Source organism: Melanaphis sacchari, unplaced genomic scaffold, assembly GCF_002803265.2.
Source record: "Melanaphis sacchari strain LSU unplaced genomic scaffold, SCAv2.0 Contig2_pilon_pilon, whole genome shotgun sequence".
NCBI classification, from domain to species: domain Eukaryota; kingdom Metazoa; phylum Arthropoda; class Insecta; order Hemiptera; family Aphididae; genus Melanaphis; species Melanaphis sacchari.
The window spans coordinates 5,661,589-5,684,941 of record NW_020271173.1 but is presented as its reverse complement, the minus strand read 5'-3'; the positions used below and the strand labels follow the sequence as shown (position 1 = coordinate 5,684,941).

At 29.4% G+C, this 23,353-nt stretch overlaps 1 protein-coding gene across 2 annotated transcripts in view; it reads left to right on the top strand.

Moving 5' to 3' along the window:
- Positions 1-22,756, top strand: part of LOC112596121 (discoidin domain-containing receptor 2-like) — a 212,128-nt gene extending 189,372 nt beyond the window's left edge. For both annotated transcript variants that reach the window (XM_025341621.1, XM_025341620.1), the window contains 9 exons: positions 4,453-4,660; positions 10,265-10,384; positions 13,235-13,705; positions 15,509-15,696; positions 15,782-15,937; positions 16,099-16,208; positions 16,708-16,893; positions 17,716-17,950; positions 20,345-22,756. In XM_025341621.1, coding sequence (XP_025197406.1) covers positions 4,453-4,660; positions 10,265-10,384; positions 13,235-13,705; positions 15,509-15,696; positions 15,782-15,937; positions 16,099-16,208; positions 16,708-16,893; positions 17,716-17,950; positions 20,345-20,644 — 1,974 coding nt within the window. In that variant the 3' untranslated portion in view covers positions 20,645-22,756. The remainder of the gene's footprint in view (positions 1-4,452; positions 4,661-10,264; positions 10,385-13,234; positions 13,706-15,508; positions 15,697-15,781; positions 15,938-16,098; positions 16,209-16,707; positions 16,894-17,715; positions 17,951-20,344) is intronic.
- Positions 22,757-23,353: the final 597 nt, after the last annotated feature.

Sequence of the window (23,353 nt, the reverse complement as noted above, 5' to 3'; positions counted from 1 at the left end):
TATAATTATTATAGTGGTACTATGATGATATAATAATAATAATATTTTTGAATATATTCGTGATCGAATACCGTAGTTAATTAACTTACTCGTAATAGTCTTCATAGCAAAGTATTGAAAAACAAAAATCAAAGCCACGGCAAACGCGAATCCCAATCATCAAATCATTACCGCAACGTGTTAGCGATTTTCGTATAAAACTCCCGAATAAAGATGATCGACCGAAGTTCGATTTAAACTTCGTGCGATCATCGTGCGTTGTCAGTATTCGATAAGTTTCACGGTTTTATTAATTTCATTTTCTCTCTCCCTATTGTACGAGTCGCGCTAAAACGGTTCGTTCGTCGACGACAAAATCCTTCTAACCGACGATTTCTCCCTTCGAATACTAGTCGTCTGCAATTCGACGTGAGCCAGTCTCTCCCACATTATGATTATTATGATTATTATTGTAATTTATAAGTTATAACGTTTCGTACAAAACAATATACTATAATACTGTACGCTATTATACGTTATTACGCGTGCATTGTTTCCTCGACGACAGCCTCCCTGTTTGTATGTCACTATTATACGCGCACTGCAGAAACGGAGCTGTCGCCGCAAGTGGTTGCGCACCAGTCCCTTTCTCCCATGGTTCCACCCCCCCCCCCCCCCCCCCCGCCGGGCCCCCCCCCCCCCCCCCCCCCCCCCCCGATTGTAGGATACCGCGAAAGCTCTCAATAGTAACGAACAGCCATTGTGTGCTACCGGACACATTAAATAAAATGGATGTACAGAGTGATTCGCTGAACTCGTGCGAGTGGGAATTACCCTCCTTCGAATTTCGAACTGGCAACGTCTAACTCGCGATTGTCTATCCACCCTGTACATGAGTGTGTGATACATCCACTGCTGTAGGATAAGTGTTCTTGGTGTTAATACAGTTCTATATCGGTTTATTTTCTTTTTATCACGTTCGTTTGCGTTAAGCCTTTAAACGCAGCACACTTATGTCGCATTCGGCGTGGGCGTGATCTGAGAGCGCTTGTTCTCGCTCCCCGTTTCATATGTTTGGTAGACTACTAAAGCACCATGAATAGTGGTAATTTTTATTTTATTACGATCGACATCGATTCTCTAGATGATATTGTGTTTGCGTGTTTTTGAAAACTTTTTTCGACATCACTGCGGGATATTTTTTGAAAAATAAAAATAAAGATATTTTTAACTGTTGTCGGTTATTTTAATCTTATTGCGTGCTTTTTTTTTTATAAAAATATATGTTTTTGAATTAATATATCTTAGTAGACAATTTTTTTAGAAATTTTAAAATCAAATCAATGTTTAATATTACTTACGTATTCATAAAAGTATATTTTACAATTTAAATGTAGATACCTATACGCGTATTTATTTGTGGTCTGTGGAGTGAATTAATTATTGTAAACAAAGCTAATATTTACTTTAACGTACTTAATACTAACACCCATGTAGTCAATTTATAACAAATAATTAATAACAATAATAATAATAGTAGTAGTAGTTATGATATTTTCAGTATTCTAGGACATTTCAAGTACTTAATTAATTTCATGTAATAGACGATTCAAGTAAAACTTTTATTTTACACTTTTTGAGCATTCCCGGATATATTATTAACATTATTTTATTGATTTTTAGTTTGTATATTATTTTGTTTATACATCGATTACGTTTTAAGTGTAAATTATAAAATTAGAAATATTTTATCAAGAAATATTGGTTTCATAAAAATTGCTTAAAATAGTTTTTAGACATTTTTAATACATGGCTATTGGCTAAGTTTAGTGTTTTGTTTTGTGTTATTGTTAGATTAGATGAGATAAGGGAGTGCAAATAATTTCGAAAGTTAAACTGTCATTCTTCTATCATTTATGTTCGTGCTTATAAAAATAAAGTTGCTCATTTTAAAAGTCGTTAATCGTTGAGATGCTAAACATTTTGATATGCTGATTTTCGAAAGCCTTAAAAGTTATAATTGGCTCTTCAATAAATAAATAGTGAACACAATGGATTTTAGAGTGGTTTTATATCTCAATATAGTCTTGTTTATGTTTTTCACTATAGTAAAGTACTAAATAATCCTTATTGTTTTAATTTAATACATTTGAATGTCCTGCCAAATATTGCAAATATCATAGATTGACTTTATTGCAAGTATTTGATTCTATCAAATCTAACCTAAATATTATTATTATTTATTACGTAAATGTTCCTTGTCTTAAAAACAAAATTTCTACATAGTATATTATAGTACATTTGTTTTATGATTTATAAGTTATGTACTCGCTACAGTCCCAAAGTTTGTCGTGTTTGTTAACTTATATATATACCTCTTCTAAAATTTCTTGGAAATGCCTACAGGCTACAAATGTTCATTTTGAAATATACTATAATAATATACATTTAACCTTTTTAGAAGTCATATCTGAATAAAATGTATTATATGATGACAAAGTATTTTATAGTGACTTTTATCATTTCTATAAGGGATTGGTCAATATTACATTTTCACGAACTCGAACTTAAATTTTTTTTTTAAACTTGAATCTAATTCAAACTTTTTTTGTATTTTTGAAGTTTGTTGAACTTTTAAAAATGTTACCTTCACAAATTTTTAAATATAGTTGTAGTAAAATAAACTTTTAAGGTTAAAAGTTTATCTTTTTAATTTTTAAATCATATTAAAAAAAAAAAAAAAAAAACAAACTAAAAACGTATCTCAAAATGTATAATAACAAATCACGTAACCAGACATTATAATTTGATATCAAGATTTTCAAAAATAAATAGTGTGTGCAACTGCTAAAAAATATAAAATTAATCTGCTATCATATTTGAATATTTTGAATTTGATTATGCTCTAACTGCTTGAACTAATCAAGACATTTGAGTTCGATATATTTTCTCAATATTCCATCGTTGTATTTTTATATTAAATAAAAATAGATTTCATGATACAAATGTTATTCACCATCGATTAATCGGTACCATTGTAAATATTAGGATTTTTAATTTTTAAAATGATATCCTTAATAATTCAATCTGTCATTGTATTATTATTGTTTGAGAAGGTTTTTTTTGTTATGTACCTACATTTATATTACATTTAATATATTCTGCTTATACTTTTTATAACTCAGTATTTATTACATTCACCACGAGAGTTGTAAATTTGAATTTAGTACAAGATCACCGGCGGTGTTTGCAGATAACCTTCTATTTGAATATTATATTTATTGGCAATATAAAAGAAAAAGACAATAATGGATCTAAACCGTTATTCCAAATCCAACATTTCTTATAATATATTATGTCTCTGTTGAACTCTGCTGTACTTCATTCAATTTTGAAAATGGAACACCTCAGTGTTCTTACATATTTTATTTTTAACACGTTATAGTATCTATATTATATGCATTCGGGAACACGGTTAATATTTTAGTTTTTCCTTCGACTGTATAAACTAAATTATTTATTTACATTTATAAGCAATAATACCTGACTGAGTAAATATTAACTACCAGCGTTTAGTCTCAGATCAAATTACACATTAATGAATAATGTATAGACTTGGTGGAAATTGATATTATTACATTGGCGTTGAGTTTTGTTATTTGTAAATCAATCAATCACTCCCTATTTGATGTTTTTGTAATCTAAGTATAATGTATATAATATTATTTGAATTAATTGAAAACTAAATATTCAGAGACAAAAACCGTAACCTTAAATAAACTATATACCGAAACAAATAACAAATAATATATATATATATATATATATATTATAATTTACCATAAAAATATACTTCAATCATATCAATGTTATTTAAAAATGTTTTATTGCTTTTTTTTTTGTATTAGGTAACACAAATGGTATTTACTTCAGAAAAGTGGTTCTTTTACATTAATATACGTATTAGTTATATTTATTGTATATTTAAAGTTAAGTTTTTGTAAAACGTTTTATTTTAATATAAATTATTACATAATTTTAAGATGATATAATATATATTAATATTTTTATTTTGAGGCTTAATAAAACGATTACGGATATATAGTTATATAATTTTCTAATCATACTAATTTTTTCATGTAAAATATACAAAAGGAAATTCTTGTATTTTAATTTGATAAACAAAAATTATAGAATCCATTGAGAAAATAAAAAATTCAATTGCAAAAAAAAAAATTCAAATATTTCAAATTTCTTAATTTATCTGAAAACATGATAAAACAAAAATGTTTATCTTATTCAGTATACAATATAATATTATAGAGATAAATGTTTAATTTTATGAAAGCATCAAACATTATAGGGTGCATGTGTACATAAATAATAATATGCAAACAATATTCAATGTGTATCTATGTGATTTATGGAATTGTTTTTTTTCTCAACACGACATATATTTTTCTGCCCTTTCAGGTGTTTAGTATGGCGTTGATTTACGTCAGCTTGGACGGGGACAAATGGCAAGAATGGCCGATAAAGTTTAGTACAAAGTCGGAGGCCATTAAGGACACCGCTGTAAACATAACCATCAATCTGAAGAGCAGGGTGGGCCGGTATATCAAGATATGTCTCTATTTTTCTGCTCGATGGATACTCATCAGCGAGGTCTCGTTTGAGTCCGGTAAGTAATTTTTGGACACACTCGGGTAATATATCGTAATAATTCTTTTTATATTACACCAAGTTCTGGATAGCAGTTCTGAAAAAAGTTAAAAGGATATCGCAAAAGCCATAAAAAAATAAATATTTTAAATATAATTTTAAAATTTTAAGGTCTTCAATTCAGTACATTTTTTTAATTATACAAAATAAAAATGTATAAGCATTATTGTTCTTCAAATATATATGGTTTAAGATATTTTACAATTAAATGTTCTTAGGTTTATGTCATATTATTATAATGGCCTATTCACTTTAAACCAAGATGACATAAATAGTCGTATGTTGTAAATCTAGCTAATCAATAAACCAACCTGCACTCTATTCTCATTCGAAAGCATATTACTTCAGTCCACTTGTCATTTTAACCACCGACCACATAAATCACTAGCGTTTGTAAACTTGGTACGGTTACTGAATAGACAAAAACTATAATTCACCATAACTTAGCATAGTTTATGTTCCTACAAACTTATTTACGTTTATCAACTAGACGCGTTATATCTGCACAAGTATCTGCGACAAGTCAACGTATTATAATTATAATTTATTAGCCATATAACTCTAAATTGTCACTAAATAAACAAGATAAATGTTTTAACAAAGTGATTTTCTTATTGAGAAATCCCAATTTTATTTTTTATCATGATATCATACGCACCTTGTACCATAGCACGTACGGAAGACAATTTTAGATTTTCGATATATTTACAAACTTATAAATACTGGAAACAGAATATTCGTTTCAATTTTAATATCAAACTTTCTTGGTTTAAGTGAAAAAAAAAATTGTCAGCACGCTATTACAGATTGACTAACCTTTATAATCCTATTCTATTTGGGTTTTGGTTTCAATCCCCTTTAAACCCAAATAGTTATGTTTCATCAATATCGAAAATGTTTATATGGTGTATATATTGTGTATAGTGTATACTTATAGAAATAAATTAAAGTTTATTCAATCGTTTGATTTGAACTAGTTTTATTAAATGTACATAATCATTACTTTGAGATGTTCTACTTATTTGTAGATAGTATGTCTGCTGTTTAATAATAGTCTGGAAATGGACATAATTCCAACAAAAATTCTCTAACAATTTATAATAACAGAAAACAATCATCAATATGTTTACGTGCACGACCAATCCCATTTTATTCTCGAATTCACACTAAAGCAGTCAGCTTGGTACGTGACTGCCCACGATTGTATTTGTTTTCCATTTCATTAAAAAACGATTCGTGTAAAATCAAACTCTCGACCTTTCACGTTTACGAGTTGACAAAAATACGTTTATAACAAATTCTGTACGACAAAAAAACGCCGTCCTTTTTAAACTGTCTGTTTTGACCATAGATACACTTAAAAGTTCGGTCTACGCTCAAGTCGCACATCCCAACCGTGGAAACAAAAATTGTTTTCCAGCATGCGACATGTACAGGAAAAAGTAACTGGAAGGGGGAAAAACGCAGTACGGTCTATTATAATATATATTCACCACCCTCCGTGCGCATATATGTAGAAACGTCGTCGCATATATTGGTACGATTTAAATTTCCGGTCGGTCGCAATCGGTAAACGTTGAAAGATATTATTATACGCGATACAGCATACGAGGGAGCTTCTTTCGGTGCACGTCACACATCAATGATGACATGGGGATAACAATCCGCATTTTTCTCTCGCAATAACATCGAGCTCGAGTTACATTTTACTATTATTTCCGTACGAGACATTTTGTCGGAATATACCACAACCGTGTATATACTCCCTTGATAAAAATAAATAAATCGAAAACGTTTTTACCATATATTATAATATTTGTACGTTGACATGAATGTGTGTGTGTGTGTGTAGAATATAAGTATATTATTATCTATTATAAGAAAACACTGCCGTTTGCTTTATACCGACACCCGCCCACCATCCACATCAAAAATATGAATGAATCTAGCAAAAAATATTGTGAAATTGCAAATTTCAAACGAAACCCGTCGAATTTTATACCAATTTCAACATAATATGACTATTAGTATCGTTGGCTGAAAATTTTGGACTTGATTGAAATTAAATTTAACATCCAAATGCATTATGCACTCGAAAAATAAATAATAAGCAGACACGCACAAACACCGTATCCGTATAGCTGCTTTGAAATAAATTACTTCTTAAAACAAAAACATCATATAAAAGGTGTACAGTTGGATTCATGTGCAATATTTTTACTACATTGAAACATTATTCAAAATGAACTTTTATAATACAAGAATGCGTTAAGACACAAAATCCCATCAAATCCTTCAGTGAATAGAAATTCCTCGTGGCCACCGTAGTGTGGTTTTATGTACCTCTAAAGAAATCCAATTTCAAAGGATTTCCTTGAATCAATGCACATTGAACAACGAACGAGTGAAATGATAAGGCTGTCTCGGTCGTTGCAAATTGCGGTTTATGTACTACGAAAAAAAAAAAATACCTAATCAAAATACCGAAATTGTAATCATCCCACCGATTTTATTACATATTATACTATTTTAGTTTTTTGTCTGATTAAAATCATTTTCACTTAGCATGCAAGTGACACTAATCGGTATTAGCGAGTCTCTATTCTTTTCATTATAATGACAATAATGTATCGTTGTGGTCGACCTGTCACTACCAGTTTTAATATGTACTCACGTATAATGCCAATCATAAATTTATGAGATTAATCGACTATGGTTAACCACAAAACTTAGTTATTGGATCCATCGTTTTATATGCTTATACTTGGTATACAAACATAATATCTTCCTGTTAGTACATCCACAGCAGGTTTTGAAAGGTCACAACGTGTTGCATTTACTTTGCATAATTTGTTTAAATTAGAATTTCCACTCATTTCATGTTTCCTACAAACAATGTCCTATTTTCTTCATACAAGTTCTAAGACATACTGTTTTTATTCTATTCAGACTATTTTTCTTGTACTAGACATTTAATTTATCGAATTAAAAATCCTTTCATAAATAATTTAAAGCTAAGAACATAGTTGAACATAGTTATCGATAATTTTCATGATAGTATAATGTATGTATTACGTAATTATCAAGTTTTTTTAAATTTATTTAAAGGCACATTTAATCTATTCCCTAAGAAAAAAATGCGATAACAGAACTTATTTTTTAATATGAGTAGCACGATAGAAATAGTCACCCAGTGGTAATAATACCCTAACTTTTTATTATTTTGTTTTCTTATTTAAATTTTTAAACACTAAACCTCAAATATGTCACAACACCAATATTCCTTTTAAGATTTTTTGGGAATCTCCCAAGAACTGTGAGAGTGGTAAGTTTGATATGAGGGGGGTTTATATGAGATGGAAATTTGAAGTGGAATATTTTATAAAACGTTGCTGTTTCTTCGTGGACGGTTTTGATTTTTAGATGGGTATGTAATGTTAAATTTGTCACATAAAATTAAGAATTGGTGATTTTAAGAAGATTATTTTGGAAGATTTGAATTTATCAGTATTTTTATTTTTTAGCATTGCTAAAGCTGGAGACCATAAATCAACATTGGTTTGAATATGTATTTATATATTAGAAGTTTTGTATTTAATTTAGTGTACTTGTTGTCGATCATTTGATTTTTAAGTAAGCTGATATGTGCATTAAGCCCTTTTAGTTCTGATGTGATGTGACCAAACGAGCCGGTGATCAATAATTAGACCTAAGTTGATTGATATGTATAAATTTGAATATTATTTAGAAATATTGCAGGGCTAAAAGGAATGCGAAAAGTGAATGTATTATGTATTGATTTAATTGGTTGATTTTGAAACGCTAATTTTTATATCAAGCAGCTATGACATCGAAATGATTTTGGAGATTAAGGAAAGCAGTATGACATTTTTTATGAATGGTAGCATATTTATTATATAATATAAGAGAGACAAAACACCCCCATATTGAACACCTGCACTGCTCTTGGCTATACCCAAGTATGACGAACAAACTTTTATCTGAAAGTAACGGAGAGGGGAGATTTGATCAGAAATTATCAAGTAAGAATATTTTGGAGAGCTTAAAAAATACAATTTAGAATATATTAAATATATTAAATATATTTAATAAATATTTTAAAAATATAGTGATAAATACCAATACTATTTTATATTATATTATATTACTACTCCCGTACGCTAACCTTAAGACTTAAGATCAAATGTCCTCATAAAAAAATAGTTTAATATAGATATTACGTTACTCAACGTTAATTAATTTACTAATTGGTCCGGGCATTACGAGTTACACAAAATTAAATATTTTTGTATTTTTGGATAATATATACGAGTAAAATAATATTATAGTTATAAGATTTAATTTAATATTTTGTTATTTTAATTTGTGTATATCAAGTATAATGAAGTTGTATTTAAGATTCAGTTGTTAAACATTACTATTTTAACCTTTTATAAATTATTCTAATACTGCTGTAACAAATTGTTATGATTTTGCCTTAGTTTAGTACACCAAAACTATTTCAGAAAAAGTAATGGTTTCACATGAACACTATAAATTATTTAACACACAGAGAAGTAGTATGAAATTCAAGTATATAGAGCGAGCAATGAATTAATAACTACTGCCATTACTTTAATATTTTTATGGTTGATATTTGATGGGAACAAATGTATAATATAAATTATATTAGTTTTTCGTATGGTGGTAAATCAATCGTTTATTATCTTTGTATACCGGTAAAACATCAAATTTATTCTCGATGCTGCGACAAAACTAATAGTCAATCGTTTTAAATTCGATTTATAGTATTGAACGCTCTGTAAAGTATATTTTAATGGTATCTGTTAATAGTTTTATTTTAAAAACGAAATGGCAACTTATATTACAAACTTTACGTCTATCAATCATATTAAATATATATTTATATATATATGTATATCAAATCATTCAACGGACAAAAACATCATCAATATTGACCATTGGCATTTACAGAACTAAACAAAAACGTTTTCCGGAGTAAAAAAAAATAAATAAAAGTTGTTAACGTCTGAAAACTTTTCACTCACCTATTTACGTCCCTTGTGTTTCCAGCGTACAGTAACTGAAACATTTGGCGTTAATTAAGACATCCATTAGTCAATACCTCTCCTACGTAGGATTAAAACTTTTTTTCTTACTATTATTATTATTTTTTTATCCACACAACGTAACTTAAAATTTATGTTTCGGGACCAGGTGTGTTTGTGTTTCATGCACAAATAACAGGCGTGCTTTTAAGCCCTCCGAGCTCTCCTTTAATGAGTACATTCCATTAAAACATGAATTCTCATCCTTTCGAACAATGACCATAGGCGACCCAACATTAAAATTTACCGTAGTTGGTGGCAGTCTAATTGCAAAATACAAACCGTAATATATGTAAACTAGACGTCGCGTATAGAGCCCATATACCTACGACCCTCCTATATACGTATCCATTAACTGGCAGTTATGGATACGATGAACAGTGTTGTCGTGAATGAGTTGTTATAACGTTTACGGTATTATTGGTAATTTACAGAATTGGTCGCTGCGAACATAACCGAAGGATTACTATCACAGTTCTACACGCAAAAAGAAACTGGATACGAACTTCGCCAAAGTGGTGATACGACGCAAACGAGAAAGGAAGTTACTACAGGTAAACCATTCAAAATAAATAATCCATGTACATATTGTACACCTTTATCTGTATTATGTATTTAATGCTATTTTATTACGTGATGTACATTTTCGGTGATTGTATACAATCAAAAAAGTCGTGTACGATTTTAGTTAAGGAGATCAAGGAAGTAGATATATTGTGGTTGGTTTCAATGAAAAAAAAATCATTTAATTAACAAAATATATATGTGTTTTTTTTTCATAATAACTATACATTTATTGAATTGTTGAATATAGGTTATAAAGGATTATAATAATTTACAATTTTACGACAAAAAAAAAACAATTATTTTTAATATTTTATGATAAAAAATGTTTTTTTAGCCTTATTGCTTTTTAAAAATGTATTTTATATTATTGATCGTTATAAGCATTGTTAAATTCAATGGATGTATATTTATTGAAGTTTGTAAGTTTTATATTGAATAGACTATAACTATTGTTGGGTACCAACGACAATCAGTCTGTTAATAATTAATATTGAGTTGGTAAACGTAAAGACTCGTACCTTAGATCAACGAAAAGTTTATTTAATTTAATGAAAAATATACATTTTATAGCAATATTTTTTTAAGGTCTGTAACTTAAAGGTGGTATTAAAAGACCGAAATAAGCTTTAAAATATGTAATTTGGTATGTTTTGACTCTTGGCTACCTTTAATTTCCTTAATTTAACCTAAAATAATAACTTACATCATGTTATTTTTTAGTTTACATATTTTTTCATGACTAGCTTCTACAGTAATGTTTTATATTATGTTAATCGTACAATTAACAAGTTCCTGTTTATTTACTACAGACTGTCATAAATTCAGAAGTTTACTACCCATAGAAACAAAAAATATCTAAGCACAATTGTCTTTAATTTATTAGTAAAGTCTGATAGTCTTGCAATTTACATTAAATCATGACATATAACATCTCTCTTACTCTATAGAGTAAGAACTATTTCATTAGTTGGATTAACTTCTCATTGCACAAAAAATAACAGTTTTAATTATCAGTTTAATAATCTTAATTCGTGTAGAACAAAGTTACTACAACGACGATCTCCGTGACCAATACCACTATTTTTAACACGAATAACAATATCGCTAACCATCTTGTCCCTTGTATCATTTTTAAAATAACTATAAAATGTCAATTTGACATTTTAAAATTAAATTATAATCATAATGTCTAATCACATGTTCACTGATTAGTAAAAATATTATATTTGAACTAGGGTAATAAAGACAGATTAAAAACAATATGTAGAGTATGTAAACAATATCAATTCAATCACACGATGCCAACAATTGTATTATTATAGTAGTACACCCATTGTGTATCATAATCATAAAATTGATTTACTTTACTCAGTAGAGTATAAATTTATTAATTATTTTAGTTTAATTTTTAATAATATTAATCATCCAAATATTGATCAACGCAAAAATTGAAAATATTTTTATAACTGATATTGAATTTATTGGCGTGAAATTGTTTTCACAAACTCGATAAAATCACGTATAAAATAATTTATTTCCCAGGATCCCAGGATTATATCTTTAAATAATTAGTATACCTCTTAAAGGTCGATGCAAGTCTCCGCTAACGTACTATTTTCGAAATATTTTTTTAATGTAAGTCTCAGAATCGCTCATTTTTTGACATGTGCCAAATGTCCTTGTGGTTCATATATTTGGTTTATTTTTTGTGTTAATCGTAGTTGTTTTTTTCGTCGCACATTCCTGATTGATGACCTCATTATTAGGTATATACATTGTTTTTATATACTCACGTTAAAATAAAAGTATAAATATGTGTTTTATAATATATATTGTAGTACTGTTTGTTTTAAATATCTTAAAATTTAAATTCTGTTAAACTTAAGTACTCAAAAATCTACTAATATTCTAAATTTTTCTGTTCCGTTTACATTTATTCGTTTTCTATTAAAATAATAGCTATTCAGTATGCATTAAATAGACTCGTAGAAAATTCATTATGATGTTATAATTTTTCATTAAGGTAGATGGTGAGTTTATCTTTTATACTGTGAACGTAGTACATATGGTCTACGGTATATGAGTTGTTGATTTTTGTTTTATAAATTCATTATTTAGCGGCTCTTAAATAAAATTGTAGCAATATTATCTCTTTATAACTAAATATACTTGGAATGTCGTTTCAAGTATAGATTGATTTTCTTTAGTGTTGTCAATATTTAAACCAAAATGTCTACATATTACGTTATTGATATTTCGAATCTATAATAATAATAAACTTTGTAAAAGCTATTATTTATAAATCATAATCATCATAAACTTTTTTTTCTCGTCTTTGAAAAAGTGTGATATTTTTTGTAAGTTCTCCACGAAATTTTAATTTTGGAAATCCTATTTTATTAGTCTTAAAGATATCATGTAAATATTTTTTTTAACGTATTTAAGACAATGTAATCAGTCACGTACTGCAAAAAAAAAAAGAAAAAGAAAAGATTTTAAGTTAAAAACTATTTCCGACATAATACCACGCGCATAGTAAAGAATTTATAAAATAAACGTTTTCAGAATAAAAAAAAAAAAAAGAAAGAACGATTGCGAGTGATTTTAAACGGAAGTTTTTTCAGAGCTTTTAGACTTTGTAGCCACGTTTCGAAGGGTTTATACATATCATTATTATTATCATAAACAGTTACCTACTGTATTTCGGGGACACTGACGACTTACGCCGTGTTCCGCGCTATATGATTGATATTATTATTATGTAACACGAAAACTCGCTCACGCGAGTCGAAAAAATAGCGACGATATAACAACCATCCGTAAATCCTTTTTCGCAGGACCAAGTCCGGGCAACAGCACGCAGACGTACGTGGGCCTGGTCACCGGGTCGCTGGCCATGACCGTGCTACTGGTGGCCGGCGTGGCCGTCGGCCTCGCGCTGAAACGCGGTCGGCAAAAGGTCGCGCTGCTCCAGTTCAAGCAGGCCACGCTCGGGGCGCCCAAACAGCAGTCCATCAACATGAAGCACCTGAAGAACGGGTCAAAAGCCGCTGTCGGGTCGTCGTCGCTGTACGGCCGGAGCGGGACCATGTTGAGCGGCGGCATCGGCATCGGCATCGGCGGCGGTCGGGTCGGCGGCGTCGGCGGACATGTCGGACACGAGTCCGAGGACAGCGACAACTCGTCCGTGTACCACGAGCCGTACAAGCGGTTGCCCTCTGGCAAGAACCACGATTACGCGCCGACCACGTTCCTGTTCAAGAAGGACGTGTCGGCGTTGACCACGAGCAAGAGCAGCGAATACACAGGTAAGTCGCCAACGCACCCCCCCCATTCACGATACCCACATGCTACTCCCGGCGCTTTCGCGGCGGCGGGTTTTCGTATCATATATTTTAATCTATACGGTACGATGCACACACGTGTGCGATTGGCTTTGCGCCGTAGAAATTATTATCGAATTACTATTTGAGTATTTTTTTTTCTAAATGTCCGCCTTAAAATACGTAATTAGACTCAGAGTTAAAATCGTGTTTTTGCTAACGTGCACCCGCTGCAGATTTAATTGAAAATCGATTGAATAAAATATTTTGTTTGTCTCCCGTCACGATATGACTGTGTATAAAAAAGCAAAATTAATACGTTTTATTTTTTGAATCAATATTTTTTTTTTTTTTTTAGCAGACACAAACGTGTATTCATTGATTTTCCACAAAAGTGTATATTTAAAAAAAAAAAAATTGTAACATATTTTTTAACGAAATGATTAAACAAAATTAAAAGTTGTCAGTCATTATGTTATACGAATCTAGGTTATTTTTTGTTAACTGTGATAAGTTAGTATTTTTCGCTTATTAACATTAATCTTGCTCAGTTAAATATAATATTTATTTTTTTTTTAACTTTAATTCAATTTATTATACTAAATATTGACTAAATTAACTTAAATTAACTAGTTCAAGCTATGTATTTAATCAACTAACCTATTGTTATTACAAATAACTGTTATATTATTATCGATTTATCTGTAATATTATAATTAATTTATGTATCGTATTTAGTTGTTTCGTAAAACTTAAGAATTTTATAATTGCGATTCAAAACCATGAAATGTCAATGCGGAAACAACAAGTTAATTAAACAGTGAATATACATTTTCTAAGGCACTGCTTAGTGAATGTTCAAAATAAAGATTTCATTGTATGGTTATATTACATTAAAAAAATATATAAATTGATTTATCACATTTATTTTTACTATAAAATATATTAAAATATGTCAATTGTTCATTTTTATATTCATATGAACTATAGAAACTAAAAATAACTTATTCATTAAGTATAAGAATCCGACTAATCAATTGTCTTTAATACACAATATAATCTTTAAATATTATATATTATGTTAAATAAGTCAGAATATGATTACATTGTATATATATATATATAAAACTACAAAGAACTAACTGTCAAAATCCTATACAAACTCTTCTGCTTTGATTGACAAATCACTAAAATCCACTAATATCTCTTCTTAGTTCCGACATTATTCTTGCCATTCTTGGTAATCTTCCTTGCACGCTAAAGAGAAAATAGTGAAGGGACTTAAAAATTATTTAAATCTTAATAAACCTATATTAAAATCAACTTTTGTTAAATCATCTTGTGAAGTGTTATTATTGAGTTGCTATTCTTTTCATTAGTACCCAAGTCATAAAGTATATCCACATATATAGTTATTAAATATTTATTAATTACAAATTGTTTATACTAAAATTAAATCAATTTATGTACATTAAACCATTTAAGACTACTTAAAATTAATTTATGTTCGCTAATGTGACAGAACCATAGAATATATAATAATTTGGAACATTCGCAACATGTTATATTTATACTTTATTATTATTTTAAAGTCGTTTTTTGACAAAAGCTATTTTGGTTTCACAGTCGTGTCAGTGACTTGAATATTTTTTTATGTTATATCAATATTATATTCGAGGAAATGGGTTTAGAACAACAGTATGCCATTTATGGGGCTATGTTTGCTTGTTAGTGTCGTTTGTGGTGTTTATAACCGGTAGTTGGTACTATATATGTATTTCTATTTAGACTTCACGAGTGTCGGCAGTTTCGGACAAGACGATGTTAAATACTCGTCGCCGTCGATGTACACACTAAACCCACCGCCGCCACCTAGCACCAGACCGCCGCCACTCTTACAACAGCAATCGGAACAGCTGAACAAATCGCTGCCGGCAAACCTGCACAATTACTATGCGGCTATCGATATAATCAAAGTATGTGTTGACATCCATAGATACCTCGAAATAGCTATCAGATGGAATTAACATTTCTTATTTTTCTACTCGCCGGTTTTTGCAGACGGAACGCAAAGAGCAGCATTTCACGCCGGGCGTGTTCACGTGCATGAAACTGCCGGAAGACAAACAGGATGAATGCAGTCAAACGTCACTGTACGAGATATCTCGAAATCGATTGCGAGTGATCGAAAAACTAGGCGAAGGCAATTTCGGAATGGTGAGCGCACTTTGCCGTACTTCCAACACCCCCTCCCCCCTTACTTAACCCCGAGAGCTCCCACACGCACACACGGTGTAGGGTAACTTCTCCAACACACCAAACGTGATTGGAATGCTTGATGATATTTAATAAACAACTGTCAATTCCATATTATATAGATCCACTTATGCGAAACGGATGGGATACCCGAGTACAATGCCACGTCGACGTTCCACAAAAGACAAGTGATCGTCAAATCGCTTCGTCGTGGCTGTGGTGAACAAAACAAGTGAGTAGAATAATAATAATAATAATAAAAAATAAATAATATTTATAAACATCACAATTTTTGCTTTATGCCCGTAGTTTTTTTTCCTCTTTATTTTCGTATACTCTAGACCTGAGCATTATTATTATAAAAATACGCGAGATTCTAAAATCGATTTTTCGTCTAAACGACATTCTTCAAAAAACGTGCCCTATTTACAATTTCTTTCGCACGTACGCCATTATCGTAATAACACAAGCAAAAAAAATGTTATTTTATTTATCATTTGCCTGTTTACCTCCAATACAAAAATGACTGACGAGACGATAACGATATTTCAATTTCGGTTAACAATATCTATTTTGTAAGTCAATGATTCGATTTAAACTAAATGTTATGTTCTCTGCTGAGATAGATAGAAAATAAATTTATAAAATACAATTATTAAAAACATTTATACGAGTCCTATATTCTATATTTTTAATAAATATATTATGTTTTGATGTGTATTTATCTTTAGACAAGACGTGATGAGAGAGACTAAATGTCTGTATACCGTTCGGGATCCAAATTTGGCACGTATTGTGGGCGTTTGCAGCCCTGATGAACCTCTATGCATAATACAGGAATATTGCGAATACGGCGACTTGCCGAGTTTCTTGAAGGTCCAAACCACAGAATCTACTGAAGCTCATCCAACAATCAAGTAAGAATATACTGTTTTTATACACTTCACACATATTCCGCCGTAGATTTTTTAACTGAAATATAAAATAATCTATGCCAATATAGATCCTGAACCATCACATTAGATGCCTGTTGGTATAATCATTTTAATTGTACTAAATTATTAGGAAAACTGAAATATAATTATTACCTTCTTATGAAGTTATGGGTATTATGATAAAGTATTTATTACAATATGATATAATTTACCTAGGTACTGTTATCAAATAATAATAATAATAATAACAATATAATTTTAAGAAAGGTTAAGTTACCTAGTGAATAAATATTACAACTTTTTAAAAAGTTAAATAAATCAACATAGACCAAGTAATTGTTGAATTTAAGTATTTAACACACAATATATCAAAAGATAACATAAAGATTTAGTATTAAATAAGAATTGTACCAAATGTTTTTTATTTTGTATGTTTATATCAACGATGTAAAAATAAGTGTAAAAAGTGAGAAATAAATTTTAAAATAAAATATTAAATGTTTTTCATATTCTATGAAAGAATAGTTTTTTGTAAGATTTTATTTTGTATTAAAAATAACAAGTGAATGTAACTAGTACGTTCCATTTCATTGTTTCAAATTAAGTCAAATTACGTATTAATTCCAATGATTTTAAACGTTCCACAAATAATATAATAAACAGCTTTTTCATACATGTACCTACAGTGTGCACACGTTATTTTAATAATTATATTACCTGTATAATATTTATCACGAATAATGAATGGTGTTAAATACTCATACTTTCAGTATTTTTTTTTATTTCAATTTTGTATTCTTGCAGTTACGGATGTTTGCTATACTTTGCCACTCAGATCGCATCGGGCATGAAACATTTAGAGGGTAAAGGGATTGTCCACAGAGACTTAGCCGCGAGAAATTGCTTGGTGGGAAAAAACTATTCACTGAAGATATCCGATCACGCGTTATATTGTACTCAATACGATTCAGATTATTACGTTAGTGACACTAAGTCGAGATTGCCGATCAGATGGATGTCGTGGGAAAGTTTACTTCTGGTAAGTCAATTATTATTATTATTATGTTTTCAATTGAAGCTCTAAAATGTAAATAAATAAAATTATCCTCATGATATTATCAAACATAGAAAAAAAATAAAATAAAAAAATAATATTTTTTACGATATTTTAGTGAATATTTAAGCATTCTTTCTATGTCAATGTATGTGTGTATAAAACGCAATTACACAATAATTGAGATAGTGATCTACTTCCCTTTCTACTCATTCATCATTTCGAACTGACTTTGCTTACTTTATAGTATTTATACGTAAGACTTTACCTCTTTTTTTACTTTGGAAATACTTTGTCCAAACAAACTTCTTAAATACACACTGACATACGTACTAACACAAATTTAAATAGCGACTGTATATTAAACATAATGTAAATCGTTCACACAAAAATGTATGCAGTACATAAAAGTATAATATTGATATTTATTTGTGTCCTTAATTATTTAGAGTATTTATTTATTAAACGTTGGGTAAGCTTAGTAATTATTTTTAAATATGTTTATTTAGAATTCGAAATGTTAAAGAGCGATTCTATGAAATACAGCTTTTAAAATGTTGCCCCTAACAACAACCTAATAGCTTATAGAAAAGTTATTACGATATGCACCATTACAAACTTCATTTTTAATTAAACTTAAATTAGATTTGGTATTTATTTTTATTTCTGTGTTGGTTTTGTAATAATATTTTAATTTCTAATAGACCTACATCTATATTCGTATAGATTACAATATATTCCGTTATCACTGTGCGTAAACATTCAAATAAATCAATAAATATTATAAGTAATTTGATGATCTTTATCCAGACTATTTCATAAATTGCATATCTATATAATTATTGATATTTATAATGAATAAAACTTTTTTAATTCTAAAAACAACTTTCATTTTTTTTTTTTTTTTTTTTAATTTTCCTTTAAAAGTATAACAGCTCAAAATAATTTCAAGTTTGTAGTTTTTAATTGTTTCATTAAATTAATCAGAATTAAATGACCAAACAATATTTATTATATGATTTTCCTTATCGTATGTACATTTCTATTGCGTTTAGATTATTGTTTATATTACTCCCAGTAAATATTATAATATTTTTCAAATAATTTTTGTAATACTCGTTTATTGTATAATATTTCCAAACGTAATCACCACCTACAAAACTAAAATAATTAATAATTATGTAGATATAATAATTTTTTTTTTTTTAATATAAACTTAAATAATATATATTTGGTACTTTAGACAGATCGTTTTTTTTTTTATGTAATGGACATAATATTTTAATTGTTATTTTTAAATTTATAATATTGTGTACATGCACGTTTCACACTTGAAGTTTCTAACTCAGAGTACATGGTTTATGTATAATAGAAATTTGTAACTTTCTCGCTATAAGGGTAACAATAAGCGTCCATATGAATTTTTTGCAGTGTACCTACGCATGATTACAGAGAAATAATTTATAGCTATTAATAATTATTATCATTAATTTCTACCATTTTTGTCACTAATTATAACTTAAAATTTGCAGTGTAATAAAAACATTTTTCAACTTTTTCTTTTAAATTAATTACAACATTTTTATTTTTTATTTTTTTTTATGCAAAGTTGTCATTATTTTTGGGATTCAAATGTAGGTATAAAAATATGAAAAATATGGACTGAAACTATGTAATTTTTTTTTTAGCTCAATTCACAGTTAAAAAAAAAATAAAAATATGATTGAATAATTATATTTGATATTTTAACAATAACTATACATTTTCATTAAAATATAATAAATGGGTAAATATTGAAAATATTTAGATATTGACCATATCAATAGAAAATGCAGATTAATTAAGTAGAATTTTCGTAACTCATAATACACAAAATAAAATTAATAACAATTGTACATCGCACAATCTACACTAAAAGGTAATAAATACATTTTTTAACAACAAAACACCAAAAAATTACTCTCCAGCCGCGATATTTTAATCACGACTGGGAATGAGTCGAACTTCATTTTTCTCGAACACTAATTTTCGATTTGTTTAAAATCGAAAACAAAACCAAACACGTTGCTTACTTGAAAATTTTGAACTTTCAAACTTTAAATTTAGTTTACGAAACGATACGGGAAATTCGGTAAATAAAAATAGTGTTCTAGAGTTCTGTTTTTCATAATTTATAAAAGTATGTACATCGAACTCAATTTTTCTCGAACCGTTCGATTTCAAGTATTAGTTTCCGGATTCGAAATTTAAATCGCATAAAGTTCAGAACGTTCGATATGTTCGAAAACCAGTCTCCAAACGCAATTAGTAATCGCGGCGGCGAGTTACTCCGTATTGAATTATTGTAACAACGATACCGTCTGGTTTATGTGCTCGCAGGGCAAGTACACGTCGAAAAGCGACGTTTGGTCATTCGCAGTCACCCTGTGGGAGATACTCATGTTCTGCAGCCACCAACCGCTGGCAGAGCTGACCAACGAACAGGTGGTGGAGAACGCCAACCACATGTACCTGGCCAACGGCAAGCACAGGTACGCGGAACCGCCGCCCAGCTGCCCGCGCGAAATGTATGAGATCATGGCCGAGTGCTGGAAGCGCGGCGACTCGGATCGGCCGAAGTTCTCGGAAATACATCTGTTCCTGCAACGCAAGAACCTCGGTTACATACCGGTGATATGATCCAACTCGCACCCGACCAACACTTCCGCGACTACCAGCACCGCTACGCACCTGCCACGACAACCCCTACTCGACTAGCGCACTTTGCAACGTCCCGAATAACGATGACTAAACGGTATCGTGTTGCGCCAGTTTCTTAATTCCCAGGTAGGTACGCACCTTCCGGGTGCTCGTCTATATCCTTCCTCTCTCTGACACGTGCGAATTGTGTACCCCGCGACATCCCTGTACCTCTGCAGGGATGATTTCACGGAACACCATGTCCAATACCCTTCCATCGCCCATCCGCATCTATGTCATACATCACTATTATAATACGGTTCCTTGTTTTTTTCGATCGCTGTCCGTAAAGAATGTTGTTCATTAAACACATGAGGACACCCACCGGATTTATTTTCTCGACGCCGTAATGATGATTGATTAATGATGATGATCATTATTATCATTATTATCATTAGTAGTAGTAGTAGTAGTATCAACGGTAGTATTATTATTTTTGTTTTTAGGATTTGTAAGACTGCATACCTATCGTAATAATCAAATATTTTTACCCGTGATGCCCATATAACATATTCATGTTCTATCAAAAATTCAAAACAGACAAAATCCATGGATAGAAAAAATCTAAACCAAAATATTTAGTTATACATCCTTCTCATCCGAGTTTTTATTTGCTCATCACAAATAAATACTCAAAATCATTACGATATAAACTAAAATAATATTACTATTTTGTCATGTTGTCAGTGGAAAAATTCTAGTTTTTTTTTTCTTGTCACAGAATATCAAATCATTTTTTTTTGTTAAATTTTTCGTACCAGATTTTGTAGTTTGAATATTTTTGTCCATGGATACTTTTTGTTGTGCATCGTTCAACTTAGAATTCTTAAATTATATGAAAATATGTTTTTTCGAAAGCTGGACATTATTGTAATATAATACAATACTATACATAAAAGAAGTATTTGGTACATGCTTGTGTTGTATAGGATGTTTATTGTTCAAACTCAACGCCAAGATATTTAAAATTTATCGTTGTATGCATCTCGACTTCTAAACTCAGTTTAACGTCATTTCCAGAGTTATAAAAGTTTATTATACATAATATTATATTATAGTATATGTATACTTTAGTTACCGCCTTTTTGAACAACAACTGTACGCGTAATATTTCGCGTGTTCGATTTCTCGTTTGAACATAAAATGTTACACTCTCCACCTATGACCCCACCCACTTTTTTACACCGGCGGTTGGACGATATTTTAATTACTAATGACTTAAAAATATTCATTGTTTTAATTGCTAATGATAACCAAATGTAATCAATCTATTTTACACGCAATGTCTTCCACGATTCAATCCGTTTAATAATGAAACGTTGAAAATTTGCACCTCAAATTATTCTGTTTCGACCCAAAATACGTGTTAGAAAATGGTTATTACATATTATAGTTTTTATTTTATTTTCCTGTAATTAAATTTCTTTAAGTTATAATTCTGTATATACAATTTTCGAATTTTATTTCATGTACATAATACTATATCTATTGTTGTTCGAGATTCAGCGTTAGACTCTAATTTGGAAACTTAACAATCTTATTAAATTAATATACGCTCTTACTTTTCACAAACAACGCATGTATGTGTATAATTATTAAATTTAATAAATTATTTTTATTTAGGCCAGGACAAAATAATTTTTATATAAAACTATTTATATTTATTGACTTGTATAAAACTCAAATGGATATGTAGTTAAAATTATTTGTTATCTCAAAAAACTATCCACGTTATTTCTATTACTTATTACTAAAATATAACATATTATTATGTTTCTTTTAACGGTAGTAAATGTAATGCTACATTACATTAACTCACTCCAACGTCTTTCCAAGTAGTTGAAACGAATATGACCTATACGTCAAGTGTCATATTCTGTTCTAAAATTAATATTTAAGGGATTTAATGTTTTTTTCTTCATTTTTTTTTTTTTTTTATTTATTTATTTATTACTAGCTGCGATGTGTGATTATCAATCGAATCATCATATTATAATCGCGTTGATCTAAATTTATATTGTAAATACATTTTCTCGTTTTCTTCAACTATACCTTTTGAATAATTTTTTGTATTTTGTATTTAATTAATATTATTATATATTGGTTGATATAATGCAAAAAAAACTATGATTTCAATGTATTAAGCTCAAAAGTGGATTAGCTGAGCTCGTGTAAAATGCAATAAATCGTATTTATATTAAATATAAAATAATTTAATGTGCAATTTAAAATAAAATGGTGCCAATATCTGTTCTTATTATAGCTAAACAATCGTTCGAGTATGTATCCATAATATATTTATTTGAAAAGCAATTATAGTATTTCCGTTTTTATTTTTTAAAAAGGTGTGTGATATATATATATATATATATATATATTATTATATTTTTTAAATTTGCATATCATATAATATATATGTATATATATATATATATATATATATATATAGTTTAGTACGTGTTTTTCTCCAAACTTTCCAAAATAGCATAAATTTCTCAGTATTAAGCCCCTAATTATGATTTACGATAGAATTTAATTTAAGCCGCGGTCACATGACAGCGAAATTGATAAAATGGCACTTTTCAAAGGGTGGCATGAAATGGTGTGTAAATAATAATACTATTACATGGAGGGTATAATCAATTGCCC